Source organism: Paramisgurnus dabryanus, chromosome 16 (assembly GCF_030506205.2).
Source record: "Paramisgurnus dabryanus chromosome 16, PD_genome_1.1, whole genome shotgun sequence".
Classification (NCBI taxonomy): domain Eukaryota; kingdom Metazoa; phylum Chordata; class Actinopteri; order Cypriniformes; family Cobitidae; genus Paramisgurnus; species Paramisgurnus dabryanus.
The window spans coordinates 28,516,530-28,541,181 of NC_133352.1; the positions used below are offsets into that span (position 1 = coordinate 28,516,530).

Consider the following 24,652-nt stretch of genomic DNA (forward strand, 5'->3'; position numbering starts at 1 on the left):
TAAAGTTATTGGCTACTCTTTCCACCTCTGTTAAAATCTTCATAAATCCAGGCTGAGTTTGCCATGTTAGCCTAAATAATCAGACAGATAGCAGCTAACTATCATAGCTTGCAGACAAGCAGCCTAGGCTACTATTTTTTTGGTAGGCATTAGGCAAACATGTTTGGTGATTTTAATAAAGACCCTGTTATTCTCAGTCCTTCATATAGGCCGTAAGTTTTTTCGGGGGTGGGGGGGTGGGGGTGCCCTTTTTTTAGGACAGAGCAACTGCCCCTAAAAATTCCTGTGCACGTCCCTGAACGTCGTCACCTTCACCCGCACTCAGGCTCCACCGTTGTCCTTCGTTCCTGTGCTTCCTGTTTAAAGTGTGCTTTAATAAACTTTCATTGTTCACTCGCAACTGCTTCCTCATCTCTCATAATTTATCATGACAGATTCACGTTAAATGCTGATTCATGTTAAATGCTGATTCACGTTAAATACTGATTCACGTTAAAATAATGATTCATGTTAAATGCTGATTCACGTTAAATACTGATTTATGTTAAATGCTGATTTACATGATTATTTACCCAATATTTTTTTATCTTTCATCATTTACTCACCATCATGTCACTCTAAACCTTTAGAACACAAAAGATATTTTGAAGAATGTTGGTAACCGAACAACACTGGCCACCTTTGACTTCCATTGTTTGGTCACAAAACCATCGAGAAATTTTTCTAAATATCTTCTTTTGTGTTCCACAGAAGATTGAGTCATATACATTATTTAAATGACATGAGAGTCAATAAATGTTGCCTAAACGGTCTGATATGACAGCTTATGATTTAACAAATCATGGGAGTTTTGGGCAGGGCTAGAACAATGACAGAATCTGTTTGTAAGTTTTGCAATTCTGTTTAGTGCCACAGCAACCATTCACCCTTATTTTTTTTACTTTGAGACAGAGCGACTGGATTCTCATAATAAACATATTTTGAGTACGTGTTTCCCAGGGCATTAACATGTGTGTGTGTGCATGTGTGTGTGTTTTTCTCACAGATGAAACAGTATCAGGTTCTCAGTGCTGCTCATGAAAACAACCCTGGATGATTATGGGATTGAAACCAAAGCCTCTCTGTGTTTGTTCTCCATGGGTGCTGCTTCACTCATGAGATCTTCATTTCAAACGAGGGCTTTAACTTTATAACACACACACACAGAGTTATTGTACTCACTGTTGTTGACCAGCCTGATGTCTCTGGCCCGGGTTCCTCTCTCGTTCCGGGCTTCACAGCGGATGGTGAGCAGCTGTGGCCGCAGGAGCGACAACTGACTGTGAGCCTGGTGGATCTTACGTGTGCTGTTGTAGGTGATGTTAGTCTGGATGGAGACGGTCTCTGGATCTTCCACTAGAGGGCTCCATACAGCACTTTTGTTACTGCATCTTATGAGAAGACACAATGACTGCATTTAGCATTTGGAGAATGCATACCGCACACAGTTTTTAAATGAGATAAATAAATCAAGCTCACTCAAACTGTTTAGGGCATGTGAAAACAATATTGCATAGTACATGGAGGCAGTTGTGGCCTAATGGTTCGAAAGTTGGACTTGCGACCTGAAGGTCATAGGTTCGATTCTCAATGCCAAACATTGTGCTACCTGTCATACTAACCCCTACCAAAACCTAAGCAAAAGTATAGAAATATATCATAGCATGCATTGTGCCGCAACATATCATGATATAACATGTTAACATGTACATGCACACAATATGTATCGTATTGTCACACCCATTGCAATTCACATCCCTAAACCATACACTTCATACATTTTGTCTGATCGCTTCCGCACATGTGAGCTCCCAAGAGCACTAACTTTCCTGTGCCAGTCTCTTTGCTAAAAATATTACTATACATAACTTGTTTTAAAATCATTCAGTTATTGCTAACACTTGTGATGTGCACATCTGAGATATTCTGATGATTTCAATATATTTGACAGCCCATTTATTTATAGCACATTAATGTTTCAAATGTTTATCATGCTTGGGAAGTAAAGGTAAAACTCATTAGTGATTATTCAATCTGCAAACCTCAACAAACACAGGCAATAATATCTGCTGGGTTTAGCTGAGCATTCAGAGCTCCAGTCGTAAAGTAAGTGTGCTGTGATTGACTAGAGGTGTGCACTAATAGCTGTTACGGCATACACGATTTGCATTATTCATACTGAAGTATTCTGGAGTGTTTTATAAGCATATGCACAGCATTCAGATGATGCAAAGAGCACATTCAAGCAAATGTTCATTCTCATCGACCACTTTCCCTTCATCGCGCCAATGTGTGTGTATAATGCTTTTCAAAAGTGCTGTACAAACTCATAACGTACAAATTTACTTATCTCTAAAACAATCCTTATGAAATATGAATGAGAATCATTAAAAGGGTTTTTAACATTTTAAGATGTTGCATAATAGTCTAGTGTTTACCATCGGCACACTAAACAAACAGCATATCTGAGATTACATAAACATTGGGGCAGAACATATGTTTCAAAGGAAGTACTATTTGTCTTTTGGACAAATAGAAAAAATATGCATTTAAAGTTGATCTGATTTCAACGTGGCATCAAATGAAACGAAAACAGAGCTTAATGTTTTATTGTAATAATAATGATGGACACATTACTTGGGCATGCTGTCACAACTGAACCACTGGATGGTGGGTGATGGCACACCCTCGGCTACACAGGTGACCGCATGTCTCTTTCCCGGCAGATGATGATCAGACAGTTCAGTTATTTGAGGAGGAACTATAAAGACAGAAACATGACATCACACAATAATATTCAAACACACACAAACATTAAGGCCTAGTCCACACGTACACAGGTATTTTTATAAAATGAGTTTTTCCCTTCTGCGTAAAAAAAAAATCTTCATCTGAACACACAAATACCTGTGGCCGGTTGCTTAACCATTTAAAACTAGTCTTAAAAGTTCAAGATTGATCATAACTGTTTTAAGTATGTCACATAGAAAGGTAGGCTTTGTTTATGCAACCCGTCACAGGTATGAAGTGCTGTCAAGAGCCAAAAGATGGTGATATATATTCCTACTTGTAAAGCCATGTTGGCCAATCAAAAGTCATTGCAGAGTTTTTGCCTCAGCACAAACACCAACGGCTGTGTCCCAAATGGTGCACTCCAGACTTGTGGACTTCCTCAGAGTCCACACTTTGATGACATCATGAAGTCAACAAGGGTGCAGCAGAGTCGTATTTTTGGGACAGACTCTTTTGCAATGATTTCTGGGTTGGTTAAGTGCGTGAGACTTGCAACAAAGCCGAAGACCGCATCAAGGGTGCAAAGGGGGCGCTGATGAGCACACTTCGTAGCATAACAATGACAATTGGGACACCATACGGACTCGTAAACTAAGCGAGCACGTGCAAATTAAGGCGACGAGACCGAAAGTCCACACGAAGTGTGCGATTTGGGACAGGTCCAACGTCACAAGCAAAAACTCACCGTCTACACCAGGGGACCGGTTTCAAATTTTTAAAAAAATTTGCGGACTGGTGGGTGAGGTTGGGGGGGTTCACTGAGTGGCTGTTTGAACAAAGTGCTGAAAATCCTCCTTTGCGAAATTTAATAATATAACGTTTTAAATGGAAGGAAAGATCAAACAACCATGCATTAGGAAAATTGATAATTGCTTTATTTATAGTATATTTTATATAGATATAAAATATACTATAAATAAAAAAAATCATATTTTGGCGGATTGTTTTACTTTCACTGTTTCACGAGTTTGCCTGCCCATTTAGTCTTAATAATTAATGGTAAACAAACTTGGCTTGCTTTTCTCGAAGGCAGCTCGAATCTTGGTCGGGCTTGAGCCCCAAATTCAAGTAACAGAGCAGAAGAAAAATGCAGTGAAATAGGAGATGAGGAGGGGAGATGCCAGAAGAATTGCGGCTTGGCGCGGACAGGCATGACTCCCGTTTACCATATGATTTTAATGATGATTGACACAGGGCTGTTTAGGTTCTTTCAATCCTACGTTAAAAGTGTACTCGATAAAATATTATTACTGCAGTAAAAGAGTTTATTTTGATCATGGTGCCACGATCGCTAGATAATTATGTTGTTTTACAAAGAAGAAAATAATTAAGCTACTTTTCAGTCGTTTGCGATATCACAGAGTTGAACGTCTTCACGTATTTACATGATTTGCGAGGTACATTTGCAAATTATTCATAATGTCATACCTCTGCAATTCTTTAATCAATTGTGTTTTAAAAGTAGCCTACTGTATGCTCAAACTCTAATGACAGCAATGTGATCGCCTATACGCTGGTACTATACGAAGAGACAGAGAAAAATAGAGAGCGCGACCATGTACAAAAGTGGAAATGATCGATGTTATTTGAAGTCGGCTCTTAAAGGACAAAATACCAGATTAAGCTATTACGCTATTATACGCATTTATACGCAAGGACATTCTTACGACCCAATGGCAGCTTGTCCACGACCCGGTACTGGGTTGCGTCCAGGTGGTTGGAGACCTCTAGTCTACACAACAACGGAGTTTCTAAAAAACTTCACCCTAGCTGAAGTTTAAAAAGTTTAGATTTGATTCACCTGATACTGCGTTTGCGTGTGGACGAACAGTTAAAGCGCATAGAAACATTTTCGGTTTTGAAAATACCCGTGTGGACAAGTGCGCTAAGTAATACATTTGTTTAAATTTCACTAATCCAACAAACAGCCACATCGAGGAAGAAACAGTTTTATATAGAATGACCCTTAAGGAAATCAACCATTGGTTTATTATTACATGATCTCGCAGGAATTTGTACGTATTTTAGGAGTTGAAGTGAATCGTTCAAATACGTATGAGTATATACAAAACAATAATGAAAAACTCCTCTAAACCCCCCCCTAACATGAGTCTCTGGGGCGAAAGTCACAAAAACACACGAATGTGTTAGTACGAATTAATACGAATGAATAACGAATACATAAGAATTGCCATTTCTTTGTAGTAACCATGTTTTTTAGCGTCTTGGTTATCCCTGGCAAAACTAAACTACTACTAGTGGTTTTACTACAGAAACCATAAGCAGAGTGTTGCATTTGTGCTTGGGGGGCACCTATCGGCAAACAAGGTAACTGCAATACCTAAAAATAAGCGAGAGAGTGCGGCTTCATGGTTTTAATTTAAATATGGTTTAAATAAATTACTGAATGAATTAAGGAAGTTACTCAGTCTACCCATTAAAATGTTAGGATTAGACAAATAAAATATTAATTCTCATATTTTTATTTCAGTAAAAGCTCAAATGAAATCATAATTGGCTCTGGTCTGGGGGGCCATGCCCTCCGGACCCCCAAACTCCACCTATGAAAGTAACTATGGTTTAGCCATAATAAGTGTAGTATAACCTTGGTAATTTTTGTAAGGGCAGATTTTCCAAAACACTTTTGTGATCATTTAAAGATAATCGAAAAATAATGCATTACTGCACATAAACATAAAATAACTTAATACAATAAAGTATCTATTTGTTATTGTTTTTTTTATTAAAATAAACTAAAATATTCTTAACATGACACCAACTGTTTTTTTGCAGCCACCACGGCCGTCTTATCTCAGGAAATGGGCTGCAACGATATGGTGCGAGAATTGATGTCAAACTCCCTCACCTTTCACCTCGAGGTCAAAGGTCATCTTTTTAACGTCATCTTCATTCTGGACACTGACAGTGTAGAGACCCATCTGCTCCAGTCGGATCCTCACCAGGGTCAACGTGCTGACATACCTGCGACAGATCCCCAGGAAACATCTAGAGCATTATCCTGTTGAGGGGATTGATGTTGTTTTATGATGCGGGTTTATTACCTAGTCTCATGTTCCTGTCTCATGGTTGGTCCACGAATAAGGACTCCATCTTTAGTCCACTTAACAGTGGGTTTGGGATATGCCTCTATTTCCACTTTGAGCTCAACATTTTCACCGAGCTTTGCAGAGACGTTCCTGTCCAGATGAGACGTGAGGGCCACGAAACCTTTCTCTGTGGACATGTCAACAGATAGTGCATTTAGTTTGAAAGTCATTGAAGGTCATAAGCATTCCCACTGAACTCTGTGGCTGTACAGTGTTAGCACTTTAAAACACTCAGTCTGTGTATGAGACACATAATAAAACTATTGATTCAGAAAGTGCAGTGAGGTTGTAGTTTAAAGAGCCAGACCGTCCAGATCTCTTTGATATCCTGATTATATCTCTGTGTAGTCTCTCTTACAATGTAAGTGAATGGGATGTATATGCCTGTTTAATTGCCCTTTGATATTGTGTATATTACAAAGCCCATGTTTTATGAATGACCATAGTAGTTATATGGGGACACCTCTCGTCAAACTTTTATGACCCCCTCCCCCACCCGCTGACAGGTCGTGTTTTATGACCCCTTGACAGATGGCGTTTTATGACCCCTTGACAGATGGCGTTTTATGACCCCATGACAGATGGTGTTTTGACAGGTTGTGTTTTATGACCCTTAACAGATGGTTTTATGACAGTTTGTGTTTTATGACTCCTTAACAGATGGTGTTTTGACAGTTTGTGTTTTATGACTTCTTTGACAGCTCGTGTTTGGCAGGGGGCGGGACCATCAATCAAAATCTGTACAAGTTGTCAACTTTAGACAGAAAGTATTTAATGGTTTTATTGCCGGTCATTTAGAGTGATTGTTTTTCCTGAGTGTGTTTTATGTCAAGCGTATGGTGTCATGTTTAATGACGGCTCGTGTTTCGACATTTGCTGTTTATTGACATTTGATGTCAGCTCTCACCCTTCCTCCCTCCTTTCGCACAAGACCTGCATTCTTTCACAGGGGTGCGTGTTGTAAAGCGATTAAAGATTTCTAAAACTCAATGTTGGTAAAACAATCCCCCATTACGGTGTCAAAAAAGTAAAATGTTTATTTTAGATTTAGACAAATCATGAACAATGCTACGATTAAAACATTTGTTTGTAACAACACAAGTTATTTAATGAAATATTCCGTATACGTGTATAGTTTAAGCAATGATCTGATCCATAACCTTCGGAGCCGGCAATACTATAATCTTTAGACGAAAGTCTAAACTAAATAAAATTTTAAACGATTCATGAGTTCCGTGAATCTTTTCATGACATGCTCTATAGTTTCACGCGTATTAAAGATCCGGCGGTGTCTGACAAAGCGTTGGGTGATTGTTTCATATCTGTCATTTAAAATAAAGTTAATAAATGTAATTCTGTCCACTATGGCAAAATAGGCGTTTATTTTAGATTTTAGGGGAATCTTTAACCATGTCTCTGATTAAAACTTTTGATTGTAACATCACAAGTTATTTAATTAAATATTCCGTATACGGGTATAGTTTAAGCAATGACCTGAGCCATTACCTTCGGAGCCGTCAATACTACAATCTTTAGACGATAGTCTAAACTAAATAAATTTTTAAACGGTTCAGGAATTCCGTGAATCTTTTCATAACTGCACTATAGTTTCACGCGTATTAAAGATCCGGCGGTGCCTGACAAAGTACCGGGTGAGCGTTCATATCTGCCATTTTAAAATAATGTTAATAAATGTAATTCTGTCCACTATGGCAAAATAGGATTTTATTTTAGATTTAGGGGAGTCTTTAACCAAGTCTCTGACTAAGACATGTGTATACGTGCACAGATGGTGACAGAGAAACTTATATATGACGTTAATAAACTTTTAAATGTTTTTAAGACGTATTCACCCCATTTTTGGGTTTTATTTTTAATTAAAGGCTTCTTAAAACATGTGTGAATATGTGTATATTATACAAAGAGTCTTATATTGTCTGCTCTGACAAAAATAAAGTATTTTTTAGATTTAGGGGAATTGACTGCGTGTGTCTTATAAATACAACTTGATAATACGTTTGTTTTGTAAAGAGACTTCTTTAAAGTCACGCTAGAATAAAATATTATAGTTGTAACTGGTTAAACTTAAATCTGTTATTATCTATTTAACTATAAGCTGTATTTTTCTGATAAGACACAAAGTTTTTGATGCTGAACTTATGACCGTGTGTGATAGATATTTCACAGCAGGGTCGGTTTGTAATCTAGGTAGAGTCTTTTAAAACTGTAGTGGTAAAATGTAATATGGTAACTCTGTCAAAAAAAAAGTAAAAGGTTTATTTTAGATCATAATCTATTTATGGCAAACATTACTGTATCTAAAAGTTTTTAACAACACAATTTATTTAATGAAATACGCAGTACGTGTATAGCAAGGAATTGTACCAAAACCCCCGTAGGTCGACATTTCTTTAGACTAAATCCTATTTATTTTAAACTATATAAAAGCTGATTCGCTTCACGAGATCTGTGAAGCATTTCAAGCAGGGGGTTCTGTTCAAGCCATTAAAGATCCGGCGGTGCCTGACAAAGCGCAGGGTGAGCGTTCATATCTGCCATTTTAAAATAATGTTAATAAATGTAATTCTGTCCACTATGGCAAAATAGGATTTTATTTTAGATTTGGGACTTTCTTTAACCAAGTCTCTGATTAAAACATGTGAATGCGTGTACCAACGTTGCCAGAAAACGTACACTGATGCGCACATATATCTGGCGTTAAGAGCCTTTTAAACGTTTTAAGACATTTCACACCCTATTTTGAGTTTAATTCATTAATGTCATCTAATATCGAAGTGTGTACATGTCTATTTACGATAAATGTAACACGGTAAACATTGCCAAAATAAAAGGGTTCTTGAACATGTTATTCCAGGGGGTGTTTTTTGTTTTGCGAGTGTTCGACATATTTATTGATGTGGAAAAAGTTTGTTGTTTGGACGAACAGTTTCAGTCTCTCTCTCTCTCTCTCTCTCTCTCTCTCTCTCTCTCTCTCTCTCTATCACCAGTCCGCTATCAACCAGCAGACAACCCCCCAGATGTCTGGACAGAGGGAGTGTTGGTAAAATAAAAGAAACTCAGCCCCCATTGACAAAAAGTAATAGGTTTATTTTAGATTTCAGGCTTCATTACTCAGATACAGATTAAAGCATGTTATTTCTTATTCGTAATTTAAAGAAACTTAGAAGTTTTAAGACATTTCATCACACATACTATGATGACATAAACCATGGTGTTAGCCCTTAGAGGACAACAAAACGGGTGCAAATATTATTTATCAACGTTTGATGTCGTTATAAACCAGGTTGTCACATACGTGACAACAATCATTGCTTTAAAGACAAAACATTTAACAAATTTGACATTTTGTTAAACATGGTTGTGTGCGTCCATAAACACAACAACAGTTAGGACATGGTTCTACATAATATTAAAATCACGGACTTACGTTAAATAGGTAAACCTTAATTTTTACTAAATAAAATAAAAATGAACTATTTGAACATATTATCTGATATTAGGTTAGGTTTAAGATCGTAACATCGTAAAACCCCCAGCGGATATGGTGCGTGCGTGTATGTGTGTGTGTATGTGTGTGTATGTGTGTATGTGTGTATGTGTGTGTGTGTGTGTGTGTGTGTGTGTGTGTGTGTGTGTGTGTGTGTGTGTGTGTGTGCAATGGCTGTTATCACGTGGTGCGGACCAAACGACCAACGCTGCGGGGGTTGTGAAGCGAAGAATGTTCTGTATAGATGAGAAGTTTTTCCTTCTGAACACAGAACCTTTACCAAAAACGTAACCCCGGATTAACACATCACAGAACAATTTGAACAACCGTGTCGGATTCGTACACACCAGAGGACTGTTTTATGTTTTGCAGAAACTGTGGAAACTTTTGATGCTGCAAAGGTGTCCGAATTCGCAAACAAACTATCAAACGCAACGCGGCGGAAACAGTGGACACGAGCCTTTTGTTGCTGAGAAGGCGATTGAACTCAGAAACAAACAAGCAAGTAAAGTTGTCTACGAAACTACAGATTCTTGAAAAAGATGGCACAAAGATCATTCGAACGACTACGCAATGGCCAGAGGGGGTATGTGTACGGGACCGACCTTTTTAAAGATATGCTTAAAAAGAACTACAAGCGCGAGATGTCCAATCTACTATGTACTGTGATATACAAAGAAGCCAATGTGTGCATGCCTCCAAACTATTGCGAAGCGAGCGCCGGTCGTGTAACCAGACTCAAGGAAAAAACAGATGGTGTGAAAATTATAGATGGCTCTTTCAATAACATGGTACAGACAGTTGTACAGGCCCAAGAGGAACCCCGTGTGATTATTAGAAAGGCCCTAGAGATATTTTATGAATGTGACGAGGCCGAGTTCTACATCATCAATATCATACTTATGTCGGCCTTTGTAATTGACGTATGCATTGATATCCTTGTAAAGAAACGAGAAAATAATGTGTGTGAAATCATAGAAAATGCCGTAGATTTCATGTTTGAAAAGGGTCTTGGATCATGCATGCACTATCTATGGTATCTAGATAATATCATAACGGTTAATGATGACTAAAAAACCAAACCTGTGAGCCAATGGTATATTTTACGCAAGTTTTACAGTTGTTTTTTAGTTTTACCAAAAGTTTTAATCTGATTTTATTTTTTACTCAACATTATGATTGATAAACCATGTCCGTCAACAAATGTATACTTTAACAAAAACTACGTTCTAGTAGTTTCAATGTATGGTAACTGGTGGTTTTTCATCATTGATTTTGTATACTGCTTATGTTTTTGTATGTTTTGCTGTACCGGTTTCATAAAAACAAAATATACAAGGATTTTTTTGGTCTTAATGTCTGTTGCTACCATAAGATACAAACATTAGAACATTTAGACATCTTGTTCAGACAACGTGTGACATTGCTCATTCTTCATATGTTTTTGCAACACCACACAGAGAAACGTGAAAGATTAATAGAAATTACATGTGACTACATCACATGTCTTTCAGAGGCGTAAAATAAAGTCACCAATGTTAGTATGGGATGCTAAAACAGCACAGGCACAAGCTGATCCTAATTTTGATACCTGACGTCTGTCACATAGTCAAAGCTCATATACTTCATGTCTCTACGAATCCTGACAGAGTTTTAGTTTCATATACACAACACATCAAATGTAAACCACGGTAAACTAAATACATTTGACAGCAAAGATCTCTAATTTTCTGACAACCCCCAAAAAAGATGATGGGGTCATCATCAAACATCACTCACTTTTTAGGTAGCGAAAGGTTTTTGTTTATTTTAGTTTAACTCGACACTGAAATTTTAGTTAAGCACACAGAAATGCACAGATTTTACGTTTTAAGTATACATGTGTACATCACATTGCGATTTCAGTCTCAACTAGATCGATGATCTATCAATATTAGCTACAAATGTTGTTAGTATGCTTGCTCTGATTTCACAAAACATCCATATACATTCAAAACCTAGGGGTTCAACGCCTTAAAGTCATCAATTTTATTTCGTACACATCAACCACACCAAAATTTTTAGAATGTGCAAACTGTTTTACTTCGTTTTAAACATGTTTGTGCGGTTTCGGTCTAGATTTTATAGAAAACTTCAGAACATGACACCGTTTTAACATTTACAAAATGATGAAATATTTTACTTTTAAATGGCTCCCATGAGTATGTGTTGCTGTGACAAATACTTTTGATTGTTTGGAAATTATATGAATGCAGAGAAACAACGCAAAAGTTTTTAACTTTAACATAATTTTATATGGGTCCTGATTTTTAAAAACAGTAAGCTGTAATGTTTCTTACACACAAATCTAAACACATCACAAGTCTGAATGTTTATTAGTATGCAAAGGGTTGTTGGCGTATTTTAAACACAAGCTGTTTATCTTAATCTTTAAACAAATGTGTATGACAAAAGTTGTTCTGCCTGAACTGACACTAAGGATCGATGCCGAAATGTTAAATCTTAAGTATTTGCAAAACAACCTTGACCACCATATAGATGTTTTCAATCTAATGGTACCGGTTTTAAATGTGACCAAACTATTTCAAACATTACAAAGTTGTAGTTGGTTGCGTTTTACTTTACAAGGTTTTAACACACATTACTGTTTAGTCACGGTGTGTTTCATTGCATTGCTGCTGCATACAACAGACTCTCTAGTTTATGGTAAAAGGCTTACTAAATAAAAACCTAAGCACTCTGTATTATGTTGCCACTGATGATTTTACAAGTTTACAGTTTCAAACATTTTTGCTATCTTAGCTGTGAAAGATTTAGTAAATAACTCTAAAACATAAACAGTGCTGAAGCATTCTCTTAATCTTCTAGCAACGATTTTCAAGAGATTACCAACATGTATGATGTACTAGCTGTCAAGGGGTCTGTGATATTATTTTTGAAGTAATTAGCTATCTAATGGCTACTGCACAATAACTTAAGCGATAAAGAGGTTGCCAAATATTACATAACCTATAGAAACGAAACAAGATCAATTACAAAGCCACTGGCATAAGGTTTACACTTAAACAAATCACGCAGATGTTTAAAGTGGTACATGTTTTTTTATTTCTCATCAAGTAAAAGAAATACATCATATGTTATCATTGTAGTGTAGAAATATCACAATGTTTTTCACAAGAATGTGATCATCCATCGGTTCAATAATTTCACAAACAGCAATTTGATCATTATTTGATATTGTAAACAACACATACACACTGTAATAGTCTCTAAATATTCTACAGAATACCATTAGCTTTTTGTCATCAAGTTTGTAACAGATGTATCACGAAGCCTGTTTCATGATCTTGAAACCAAACAGTCTGTGGAATCGATACACACAATGTGTATTGATTCATCAGGCATTGTCGGATCCTTCTTGGGGACACAGGTCCATTGGAACATCATCAGACATTACTTGAGCCGTACAAAGGGTGGTGTTGTTGTAGGGTGATGGTCCGCCATCAGATACTGTGGAGGACTTATTGAGTGCGCATGTCCAACTGTAGGTTCTATCATCTTCATATTGCTGTGGGGTGGGTAGCGCGAATGTGTCGGTGTAGCAGTAGGAGTCCATAGTTTCTTGAAACTTGTTAGGCGAATGTGTTTGAATGAATCATAATGGCGCCGTTTTAATGACTGTAACGGATAGGCGGAGATAGGAGTCCTGGAGTTAGGGACACCCCTCTCTGAGGGGTAACAACTGCACTTTAAACATCTGCGTGATTTGTTTAAGTGTAAACCTTATGCCAGTGGCTTTGTAATTGATCTTGTTTCGTTTCTATAGGTTATGTAACATTTGGCAACCTCTTTATCGCTTAAGTTATTGTGCAGTAGCCATTAGATAGCTAATTACTTCAAAAATAATATCACAGACCCCTTGACAGCTAGTACATCATACATGTTGGTAATCTCTTGAAAATCGTTGCTAGAAGATTAAGAGAATGCTTCAGCACTGTTTATGTTTTAGAGTTATTTACTAAATCTTTCACAGCTAAGATAGCAAAAATGTTTGAAACTGTAAACTTGTAAAATCATCAGTGGCAACATAATACAGAGTGCTTAGGTTTTTATTTAGTAAGCCTTTTACCATAAACTAGAGAGTCTGTTGTATGCAGCAGCAATGCAATGAAACACACCGTGACTAAACAGTAATGTGTGTTAAAACCTTGTAAAGTAAAACGCAACCAACTACAACTTTGTAATGTTTGAAATAGTTTGGTCACATTTAAAACCGGTACCATTAGATTGAAAACATCTATATGGTGGTCAAGGTTGTTTTGCAAATACTTAAGATTTAACATTTCGGCATCGATCCTTAGTGTCAGTTCAGGCAGAACAACTTTTGTCATACACATTTGTTTAAAGATTAAGATAAACAGCTTGTGTTTAAAATACGCCAACAACCCTTTGCATACTAATAAACATTCAGACTTGTGATGTGTTTAGATTTGTGTGTAAGAAACATTACAGCTTACTGTTTTTAAAAATCAGGACCCATATAAAATTATGTTAAAGTTCAAAACTTTTGCGTTGTTTCTCTGCATTCATATAATTTCCAAACAATCAAAAGTATTTGTCACAGCAACACATACTCATGGGAGCCATTTAAAAGTAAAATATTTCATCATTTTGTAAATGTTAAAACGGTGTCATGTTCTGAAGTTTTCTATAAAATCTAGACCGAAACCGCACAAACATGTTTAAAACGAAGTAAAACAGTTTGCACATTCTAAAAATTTTGGTGTGGTTGATGTGTACGAAATAAAATTGATGACTTTAAGGCGTTGAACCCCTAGGTTTTGAATGTATATGGATGTTTTGTGAAATCAGAGCAAGCATACTAACAACATTTGTAGCTAATATTGATAGATCATCGATCTAGTTGAGACTGAAATCGCAATGTGATGTACACATGTATACTTAAAACGTAAAATCTGTGCATTTCTGTGTGCTTAACTAAAATTTCAGTGTCGAGTTAAACTAAAATAAACAAAAACCTTTCGCTACCTAAAAAGTGAGTGATGTTTGATGATGACCCCATCATCTTTTTTGGGGGTTGTCAGAAAATTAGAGATCTTTGCTGTCAAATGTATTTAGTTTACCGTGGTTTACATTTGATGTGTTGTGTATATGAAACTAAAACTCTGTCAGGATTCGTAGAGACATGAAGTATATGAGCTTTGACTATGTGACAGACGTCAGGTATCAAAATTAGGATCAGATTGTGCCTGTGCTGTTTTAGCATCCCATACTAACATTGGTGACTTTATTTTACGCCTCTGAAAGACATGTGATGTAGTCACATGTAATTTCTATTAATCTTTCACGTTTCTCTGTGTGGTGTTGCAAAAACATATGAAGAATGAGCAATGTCACACGTTGTCTGAACAAGATGTCTAAATGTTCTAATGTTTGTATCTTATGGTAGCAACAGACATTAAGACCAAAAAAATCCTTGTATATTTTGTTTTTATGAAACCGGTACAGCAAAACATACAAAAACATAAGCAGTATACAAAATCAATGATGAAAAACCACCAGTTACCATACATTGAAACTACTAGAACGTAGTTTTTGTTAAAGTATACATTTGTTGACGGACATGGTTTATCAATCATAATGTTGAGTAAAAAATAAAATCAGATTAAAACTTTTGGTAAAACTAAAAAACAACTGTAAAACTTGCGTAAAATATACCATTGGCTCACAGGTTTGGTTTTTTAGTCATCATTAACCGTTATGATATTATCTAGATACCATAGATAGTGCATGCATGATCCAAGACCCTTTTCAAACATGAAATCTACGGCATTTTCTATGATTTCACACACATTAATTTCTCGTTTCTTTACAAGGATATCAATGCATACGTCAATTACAAAGGCCGACATAAGTATGATATTGATGATGTAGAACTCGGCCTCGTCACATTCATAAAATATCTCTAGGGCCTTTCTAATAATCACACGGGGTTCCTCTTGGGCCTGTACAACTGTCTGTACCATGTTATTGAAAGAGCCATCTATAATTTTCACACCATCTGTTTTTTCCTTGAGTCTGGTTACACGACCGGCGCTCGCTTCGCAATAGTTTGGAGGCATGCACACATTGGCTTCTTTGTATATCACAGTACATAGTAGATTGGACATCTCGCGCTTGTAGTTCTTTTTAAGCATATCTTTAAAAAGGTCGGTCCCGTACACATACCCCCTCTGGCCATTGCGTAGTCGTTCGAATGATCTTTGTGCCATCTTTTTCAAGAATCTGTAGTTTCGTAGACAACTTTACTTGCTTGTTTGTTTCTGAGTTCAATCGCCTTCTCAGCAACAAAAGGCTCGTGTCCACTGTTTCCGCCGCGTTGCGTTTGATAGTTTGTTTGCGAATTCGGACACCTTTGCAGCATCAAAAGTTTCCACAGTTTCTGCAAAACATAAAACAGTCCTCTGGTGTGTACGAATCCGACACGGTTGTTCAAATTGTTCTGTGATGTGTTAATCCGGGGTTACGTTTTTGGTAAAGGTTCTGTGTTCAGAAGGAAAAACTTCTCATCTATACAGAACATTCTTCGCTTCACAACCCCCGCAGCGTTGGTCGTTTGGTCCGCACCACGTGATAACAGCCATTGCACACACACACACACACACACACACACACACACACACACACACACACACACACACACACATACACACATACACACATACACACACATACACACACACATACACGCACGCACCATATCCGCTGGGGGTTTTACGATGTTACGATCTTAAACCTAACCTAATATCAGATAATATGTTCAAATAGTTCATTTTTATTTTATTTAGTAAAAATTAAGGTTTACCTATTTAACGTAAGTCCGTGATTTTAATATTATGTAGAACCATGTCCTAACTGTTGTTGTGTTTATGGACGCACACAACCATGTTTAACAAAATGTCAAATTTGTTAAATGTTTTGTCTTTAAAGCAATGATTGTTGTCACGTATGTGACAACCTGGTTTATAACGACATCAAACGTTGATAAATAATATTTGCACCCGTTTTGTTGTCCTCTAAGGGCTAACACCATGGTTTATGTCATCATAGTATGTGTGATGAAATGTCTTAAAACTTCTAAGTTTCTTTAAATTACGAATAAGAAATAACATGCTTTAATCTGTATCTGAGTAATGAAGCCTGAAATCTAAAATAAACCTATTACTTTTTGTCAATGGGGGCTGAGTTTCTTTTATTTTACCAACACTCCCTCTGTCCAGACATCTGGGGGGTTGTCTGCTGGTTGATAGCGGACTGGTGATAGAGAGAGAGAGAGAGAGAGAGAGAGAGAGAGAGAGAGAGAGAGAGACTGAAACTGTTCGTCCAAACAACAAACTTTTTCCACATCAATAAATATGTCGAACACTCGCAAAACAAAAAACACCCCCTGGAATAACATGTTCAAGAACCCTTTTATTTTGGCAATGTTTACCGTGTTACATTTATCGTAAATAGACATGTACACACTTCGATATTAGATGACATTAATGAATTAAACTCAAAATAGGGTGTGAAATGTCTTAAAACGTTTAAAAGGCTCTTAACGCCAGATATATGTGCGCATCAGTGTACGTTTTCTGGCAACGTTGGTACACGCATTCACATGTTTTAATCAGAGACTTGGTTAAAGAAAGTCCCAAATCTAAAATAAAATCCTATTTTGCCATAGTGGACAGAATTACATTTATTAACATTATTTTAAAATGGCAGATATGAACGCTCACCCTGCGCTTTGTCAGGCACCGCCGGATCTTTAATGGCTTGAACAGAACCCCCTGCTTGAAATGCTTCACAGATCTCGTGAAGCGAATCAGCTTTTATATAGTTTAAAATAAATAGGATTTAGTCTAAAGAAATGTCGACCTACGGGGGTTTTGGTACAATTCCTTGCTATACACGTACTGCGTATTTCATTAAATAAATTGTGTTGTTAAAAACTTTTAGATACAGTAATGTTTGCCATAAATAGATTATGATCTAAAATAAACCTTTTACTTTTTTTTTGACAGAGTTACCATATTACATTTTACCACTACAGTTTTAAAAGACTCTACCTAGATTACAAACCGACCCTGCTGTGAAATATCTATCACACACGGTCATAAGTTCAGCATCAAAAACTTTGTGTCTTATCAGAAAAATACAGCTTATAGTTAAATAGATAATAACAGATTTAAGTTTAACCAGTTACAACTATAATATTTTATTCTAGCGTGACTTTAAAGAAGTCTCTTTACAAAACAAACGTATTATCAAGTTGTATTTATAAGACACACGCAGTCAATTCCCCTAAATCTAAAAAATACTTTATTTTTGTCAGAGCAGACAATATAAGACTCTTTGTATAATATACACATATTCACACATGTTTTAAGAAGCCTTTAATTAAAAATAAAACCCAAAAATGGGGTGAATACGTCTTAAAAACATTTAAAAGTTTATTAACGTCATATATAAGTTTCTCTGTCACCATCTGTGCACGTATACACATGTCTTAGTCAGAGACTTGGTTAAAGACTCCCCTAAATCTAAAATAAAATCCTATTTTGCCATAGTGGACAGAATTACATTTATTAACATTATTTTAAAATGGCAGATATGAACGCTCACCCGGTACTTTGTCAGGCACCGCCGGATCTTTAATACGCGTGAAACTATAGTGCAGTTATGAAAAGATTCACGGAATTCCTGAACCGTTTAAAAATTTATTTAGTTTAGACTATCGTCTAAAGATTGTAGTATTGACGGCTCCGAAGGTAATGGCTCAGGTCATTGCTTAAACTATACCCGTATACGGAATATTTAATTAAATAACTTGTGATGTTACAATCAAAAGTTTTAATCAGAGACATGGTTAAAGATTCCCCTAAAATCTAAAATAAACGCCTATTTTGCCATAGTGGACAGAATTACATTTATTAACTTTATTTTAAATGACAGATATGAAACAATCACCCAACGCTTTGTCAGACACCGCCGGATCTTTAATACGCGTGAAACTATAGAGCATGTCATGAAAAGATTCACGGAACTCATGAATCGTTTAAAATTTTATTTAGTTTAGACTTTCGTCTAAAGATTATAGTATTGCCGGCTCCGAAGGTTATGGATCAGATCATTGCTTAAACTATACACGTATACGGAATATTTCATTAAATAACTTGTGTTGTTACAAACAAATGTTTTAATCGTAGCATTGTTCATGATTTGTCTAAATCTAAAATAAACATTTTACTTTTTTGACACCGTAATGGGGGATTGTTTTACCAACATTGAGTTTTAGAAATCTTTAATCGCTTTACAACACGCACCCCTGTGAAAGAATGCAGGTCTTGTGCGAAAGGAGGGAGGAAGGGTGAGAGCTGACATCAAATGTCAATAAACAGCAAATGTCGAAACACGAGCCGTCATTAAACATGACACCATACGCTTGACATAAAACACACTCAGGAAAAACAATCACTCTAAATGACCGGCAATAAAACCATTAAATACTTTCTGTCTAAAGTTGACAACTTGTACAGATTTTGATTGATGGTCCCGCCCCCTGCCAAACACGAGCTGTCAAAGAAGTCATAAAACACAAACTGTCAAAACACCATCTGTTAAGGAGTCATAAAACACAAACTGTCATAAAACCATCTGTTAAGGGTCATAAAACACAACCTGTCAAAACACCATCTGTCATGGGGTCATAAAACGCCATCTGTCAAGGGGTCATAAAACGCCATCTGTCAAGGGGTCATAAAACACGACCTGTCAGCGGGTGGGGGAGGGGGTCATAAAAGTTTGACGAGAGGTGTCCCCATATAACTACTGACCATTTGTACAAATACATCATATTAGGTACAGAGAGTCTTGCTTGCTCATCTTATATTATCTATTTAATATTTAATAAGTTTGATTTAAATCATGCACAGGTGCTAAAAGCACTTTAGACCGCAATCTGTGTGTCAGCTGATCTACGGTCAGTTCCTCTGAATCTTAAAGTACAGCCCGTCTGTGTACAGCGGTTTGGACAGTGTGTGTTTTTTTTTCCTGTTAAACATAAACACAGCGACCTCAATGTCTGCATTCACCTGCACTTTGTTTGTTTTGAATGCTGAAATTTTCCTTCAGAGTAAACTCATGAACACTGAGGTCTTGTGGATGTGAATGTTCATTTTATTTGGGTTTGCATGAAAGATGTTACTCAGATTTTATAGTTCTTTCATGCATCACATGAAGAGTCTCTTGATGCAAGACTTTTGTTTATTTGAGCTAACCATCAATAAAATCTAACCATCAATGTTTCCAAGTGCTTCCAGTAAGCGAACCGCTACAGTACAGCTGCTTAATATAACATACCATTTAAATGAGATTTATTTTTTATAACTAGGCAATGCAGTTGAGTAAATTAGTTTCTAGGATCATACTAATGGTTTGTACAAAAGCTCTCACCCTGACCCTTAAAGACCAGCAAAAACATTGGATGGGTGCCACAAAGAACCCATTACTGATACATCAAGCATGTTTAATCTGCAGTTCTTACCCAGTACAGTGATGGTGATACTGACTGAAGCCTTCTGGTCCATCACACCCTCGTGTGCATGACAAAAATACTCTCCAGAGCTGGCCAGAGTCACATCTGTGATGTTGAGACAGGAGCGCATGCTCAAAGAGGACAGAACATCGGTCAATGGCTCAATTTTTCCCTTCTGTGGATCAAATAAGATCAATAAAAAATCATCCTTCTGGAGAACCAGTTTAAACAAGAGAACAAGCTGGCCAACAGGTCCCCACCAAGAAGGTAGTTACATAGTTTTTTACTCCATTACATATGTATTAACACTTAATAAAAACACATTATACATGAAGACGATGAGGAAAGAGGTGCGGCTGAACATCTTGAGGTAATTCAACATTCTGAACCTCTTATGGGAGCCAAAGTGCACGAATTAGAAAATTCTGGAAACAAAGCAATGTGTTTTCAGCCCACTCACATCTTTGTTGGGAAAGTCCCAGGAGAAGAAGACCAGCTCCACACCGGTAACCGTGCAGTTGACGTTCAGCGTCTCGCCCTGTTTCAGCACAGTTTTGGAGGCGTTGATGTAGGGGTCCAGAACCTCGGGGACTAAGGCCATGTGTGCGAAAGAGAGAACAAAACTGCTTTTGTTTTCTATAAAGCAAACAATCTGATGTGTTTATATGAGACGCTATCTCATGAACGATGAGACAGATATCAGACTCAGCAGATGTACAACAGATGGAGATCCCTGTCGGATTTAATACAAAACTCATCCTATTCTTGTTTAATAGGTGACAGGGTTCAGATGGTTGAAAAGCAGTTAGTAGTTCACTTATTGTAAAAGTAAAATCTGTCGATTGTTAACATACCCAGGATGCTGTAGACGTAGAAGGATTTGGATTCTTTCTTCTCGCCGTTCAGCTCTCCCCTGCATTTATAGGTTCTGTCCTCCAGGACGGCAGTGTAGCCCACGGTGGGATTGTACGAACCTTCCACCAGCATTTTGCTGCTACTTTCAAGCAGTGTGACATTTATCCGTGGATCCGTCACCAGGCATGGTATTGTGCCCTCCTCGTGAGTCTTAGTCACCATATCATGATCATTTTTAAGAAACCAAACCTCAGGATCTAATAGACAAAATATGAATGTAAGTGAGTGATTTGTGAAGATAAGCACTGACGTAGATCATCTTACTGTGCATTCACACCAGAAGCGAATTAAGAAAATAAATCACGCTTTTTGTGCGTAGTGGACGCTTGAACATTTTGAGTTAAAGGCAGGGTCCATGATCTCTGAAAGCCAATGTTGACATTTGAAATCACCTTAACAAACACGCCCCTACCCCAATAGAATCTGGACCTTCTTTTGATAGACCCGTCCCACACATACGCAACCCAGGCAACGATGTCGGTTAGTAGACACGCCTCTTACTGCTGATTGGCTACAAGTGTGTTTTGGTAGTTGGCCCGACTCCCTTTTCCAAAGCATTTTTTAGAAATCACTCTCGCTTCATTAAGACAGAGCGCAGTTATGTTAATTTGAAAACCACGCCCACCTGTGTACACCTAACAAACCAAAAAAACCCAGAAATAAGTTTTTACAAGCTGTTGACCACAAAAAAAAAGGTTTGAAGACTTTTGTCCTACATTGTTTCTGCCTAAACTTGGTACGTTGTAATCACGTCACTACTTGAGCAAGCTCCTGATTGGTTAACGCACCAATGCACCAGTTCCACCAAAGTTACGATTTTTTTTTTAATTGCATCAAACACACAAAACTTTTGTCACCCATATATTTATAAGCCAAAAAAATCGGACTGATCAGATTGTTGGTCTATTCCTCTCTACTGGCTGGTGCTTAATATGGACCAATCAGAATACAACAGCAGAAGTGATGAATAATAAAATCAGTTAATATATATATATAAATCTTCAAATGATCTTACCAGGCACAAAGACGATCACCTCTCTGGTCTCACTGGTCCCAGTCTCAGAACACACATAGACACCCGTGTGATGCCATGTCACGTTCTCAAGGCTCAGAACACTCGAAGTTGGACTTTGGTTGATAATGTTGAACTGTGGAACGTTCTCCTCTCGTTTGAAGCGCCAGGTGACGTTGGACCAGCCGGAGCAGGTGATAGTGAACGAGGAGTTTGTAGGCAAAATGACCTCTGGATGGCTGGGATTGAGCTCCAGACCTGAACTGACCAGACCGAGCAGAAGTAATCCTGCACACAGCACAACAAAACAAACTTACTTTAAATGTACAAACATTGTACAAACAATACATTGAGCATTGACTTCAGACATAGATTTTCCGAATACAAATGAGAACTGGATTCAAGTCAATTCAGATGTATTTATATAGCACTTCTTTACAATGTTGCATTGAATGGATTGCATGCAATGTTTCATTCAAAAGCAGCTTTAGATTAATTAAACAAAGAAAATAGAAAATAATCTACTAAAAGATTATAGGACATTTAGTAAATCAATATGATAGATGACAGGTATCAAATAAAAAATAGTGAAATACAAAAATACGCAGCAAAATGTTTTTTTTTTATTGAAGTAAATAAGTATGTTTACAATTAACATTCCTCTTGTTGCAATGCATTATGGGATTGCCTTATTACTGAAAGATAAATGCAATGCTGTCTATGAATATGGTAGTAAAATATATTAAAATCATGATTTTGCTCTTAACATATAAATTGTCTTGCCGCAGTAACACTGTAAAAAATATGCAGCATTTTTGTCAAATCAACACATATTTTTATGTTACTTTAACTTAAAAAATGTAGTTAAACAATTTCAAATTAAATTTCTAAGTTATGTCAGGTTTTTTAAAGTCAAACCTCAAATAGTAGGTTGAATTGACCTGCAAAACCAAGTTGTTTTAACTTCATACTGCATTTTTTAAAGTGTAGACAGTCAGTATGCAAATTTTGACACAGACCCCGGCATATTTGGGCAGCAACCGAATATAATATCACATGCCAAAGTGTTTTCTTTTTTCATTCACACATCATGGATTCTGACATGCTTGCACCGTTATGTCACAACTTAACGTGATATTAATCACAGATCAGAGCCAACTTAAACTTTATCGAAATGTAGTTTTTTTCCGCATGAGCTTGTGTTTCCGATCTGCCGCGTTCCCATGTGTGCAAATAAAAGTCAAAGAAACGAAAAGTCTAGTGTGACCGCAGATTGTTTTTCCTATTCTTAAAATACTGTCAATGTAGGGAGGTGTCCAGATTTTGGAACAGAACTGGATTTTCCATTAAACCTACAAATACTCTCGATGTTGATTATTTTTTAGTTTAAAGCCCTTTAATGCTTTTCTGCATGACAGCAATGTGGCTCAGTTAGGTTTCCTGTATCTGAGAATAACACAATTGTGTGTGTTTTCAAAAATAATTGTACAAATACAGAAAGTGTTAAATCAGCAGAATCGCACATGTTAAACACAGGACATGCAGAGCATCAGGGATATTCTGAGCTTTAAGGTGGAGTTTATTTGGCTAGCTGTGGGGTGTAAAGTTATTTTGGCTTTGGTTTAGTCTGTTACCTGCAGTCAGCTGGAACAGGCAGATGGTGAAACTCTTCATACTGGTTTCCAGGGCAGGACGCTTTTAAACTGGAGACAGAAAGAAAACAACTCATTGATTCAACTCATAATTGAAAAACAACAATTTCAACTTACATCAAAATGTATTTCAAAGTCGAGGAAGTGAATGTCTGTCCATCTGTTAAAAAACTTAAAAAGATGCACAGAAATGTACAGTACATGCAGGCTGGTGAATAATGTTTGATTTTAATTTTCTTGCATGAACTATGAATGGACAGGCAGCCTGTGATGTGCAGAAGAACACATGGGTCGGTTCTCACACAGGGACGCATGCCTGACTGCACACAAACAGAAGCATGCTTCACAAACTCGGCATTGTTGCTTTTCATTGCAGCACTCGCCGGCATTTACTGCGGTCAGGGTGACAAGATTGAGGCTGCTATAAAATGAATTCACCCAACATCCAAAATAAAAAGTTTGAGGAATGAAATAATATAGCATTAAATATTTAGCACATTATTATTTTCTAAAAGACTTCAGACTGAAGCGCATTTCCAAAAGTTTGACATACGACAGGTCACATGATCCGAGCTTCACTCATGTCTGCAGCACAGACTTGAATGAGTAACTGAGTTTTTGAAGTTTAATAGTGAGTGTTGGTTAGCATGACTCAGTGTGAGCAATAATAAAAAAATGTCAATAAATCTGACATCTCCAGATACTGAAATTAATTTATGGGGGAGACTTAACCACTACTTGTCTTGCCAGTGCTTTCAAACAACAAATAAACATTCAGGTTTACTGGACCTGATTAACAGCAGAGATGAGCTCCTTAAATCTAGAGGTCACTCATCGAGGCCAGAGGTCACAAAGACTCAAATCCTTAAGGAAATTTGTGTGTTGGTCAGTAAATAAACACAGAGAGAGAAAGAGAGAGAGAGATGGGTTGATTAGGACAGGGTCAGTGTGGGTGGATTGGAACAGGGGTGGGGGTATTTCGGAGGTCTGGAAACAGTTAAAGCTGGATCGCTGGGTGCAAAT

The 24,652-nt window shown here is 37.1% G+C and overlaps 1 protein-coding gene across 3 annotated transcripts in view; it reads right to left on the reverse strand.

Moving 5' to 3' along the window:
- pdgfrb (platelet-derived growth factor receptor, beta polypeptide) overlaps positions 1–24,652 on the reverse strand; it is a 78,671-nt gene that overhangs the window by 38,974 nt on the left and 15,045 nt on the right. For all 3 annotated transcript variants that reach the window (XM_065274015.2, XM_065273999.2, XM_065274005.2), the window contains 9 exons: positions 23,612–23,680; positions 21,981–22,265; positions 20,905–21,162; positions 20,511–20,641; positions 20,060–20,225; positions 5,895–6,066; positions 5,699–5,814; positions 2,677–2,800; positions 1,222–1,430 (listed from right to left, as the gene is read on the reverse strand). In XM_065274015.2, the coding sequence (XP_065130087.1) occupies positions 1,222–1,430; positions 2,677–2,800; positions 5,699–5,814; positions 5,895–6,066; positions 20,060–20,225; positions 20,511–20,641; positions 20,905–21,162; positions 21,981–22,265; positions 23,612–23,651 (1,501 nt within the window). In that variant the 5' untranslated portion in view covers positions 23,652–23,680. The remainder of the gene's footprint in view (positions 1–1,221; positions 1,431–2,676; positions 2,801–5,698; positions 5,815–5,894; positions 6,067–20,059; positions 20,226–20,510; positions 20,642–20,904; positions 21,163–21,980; positions 22,266–23,611; positions 23,681–24,652) is intronic.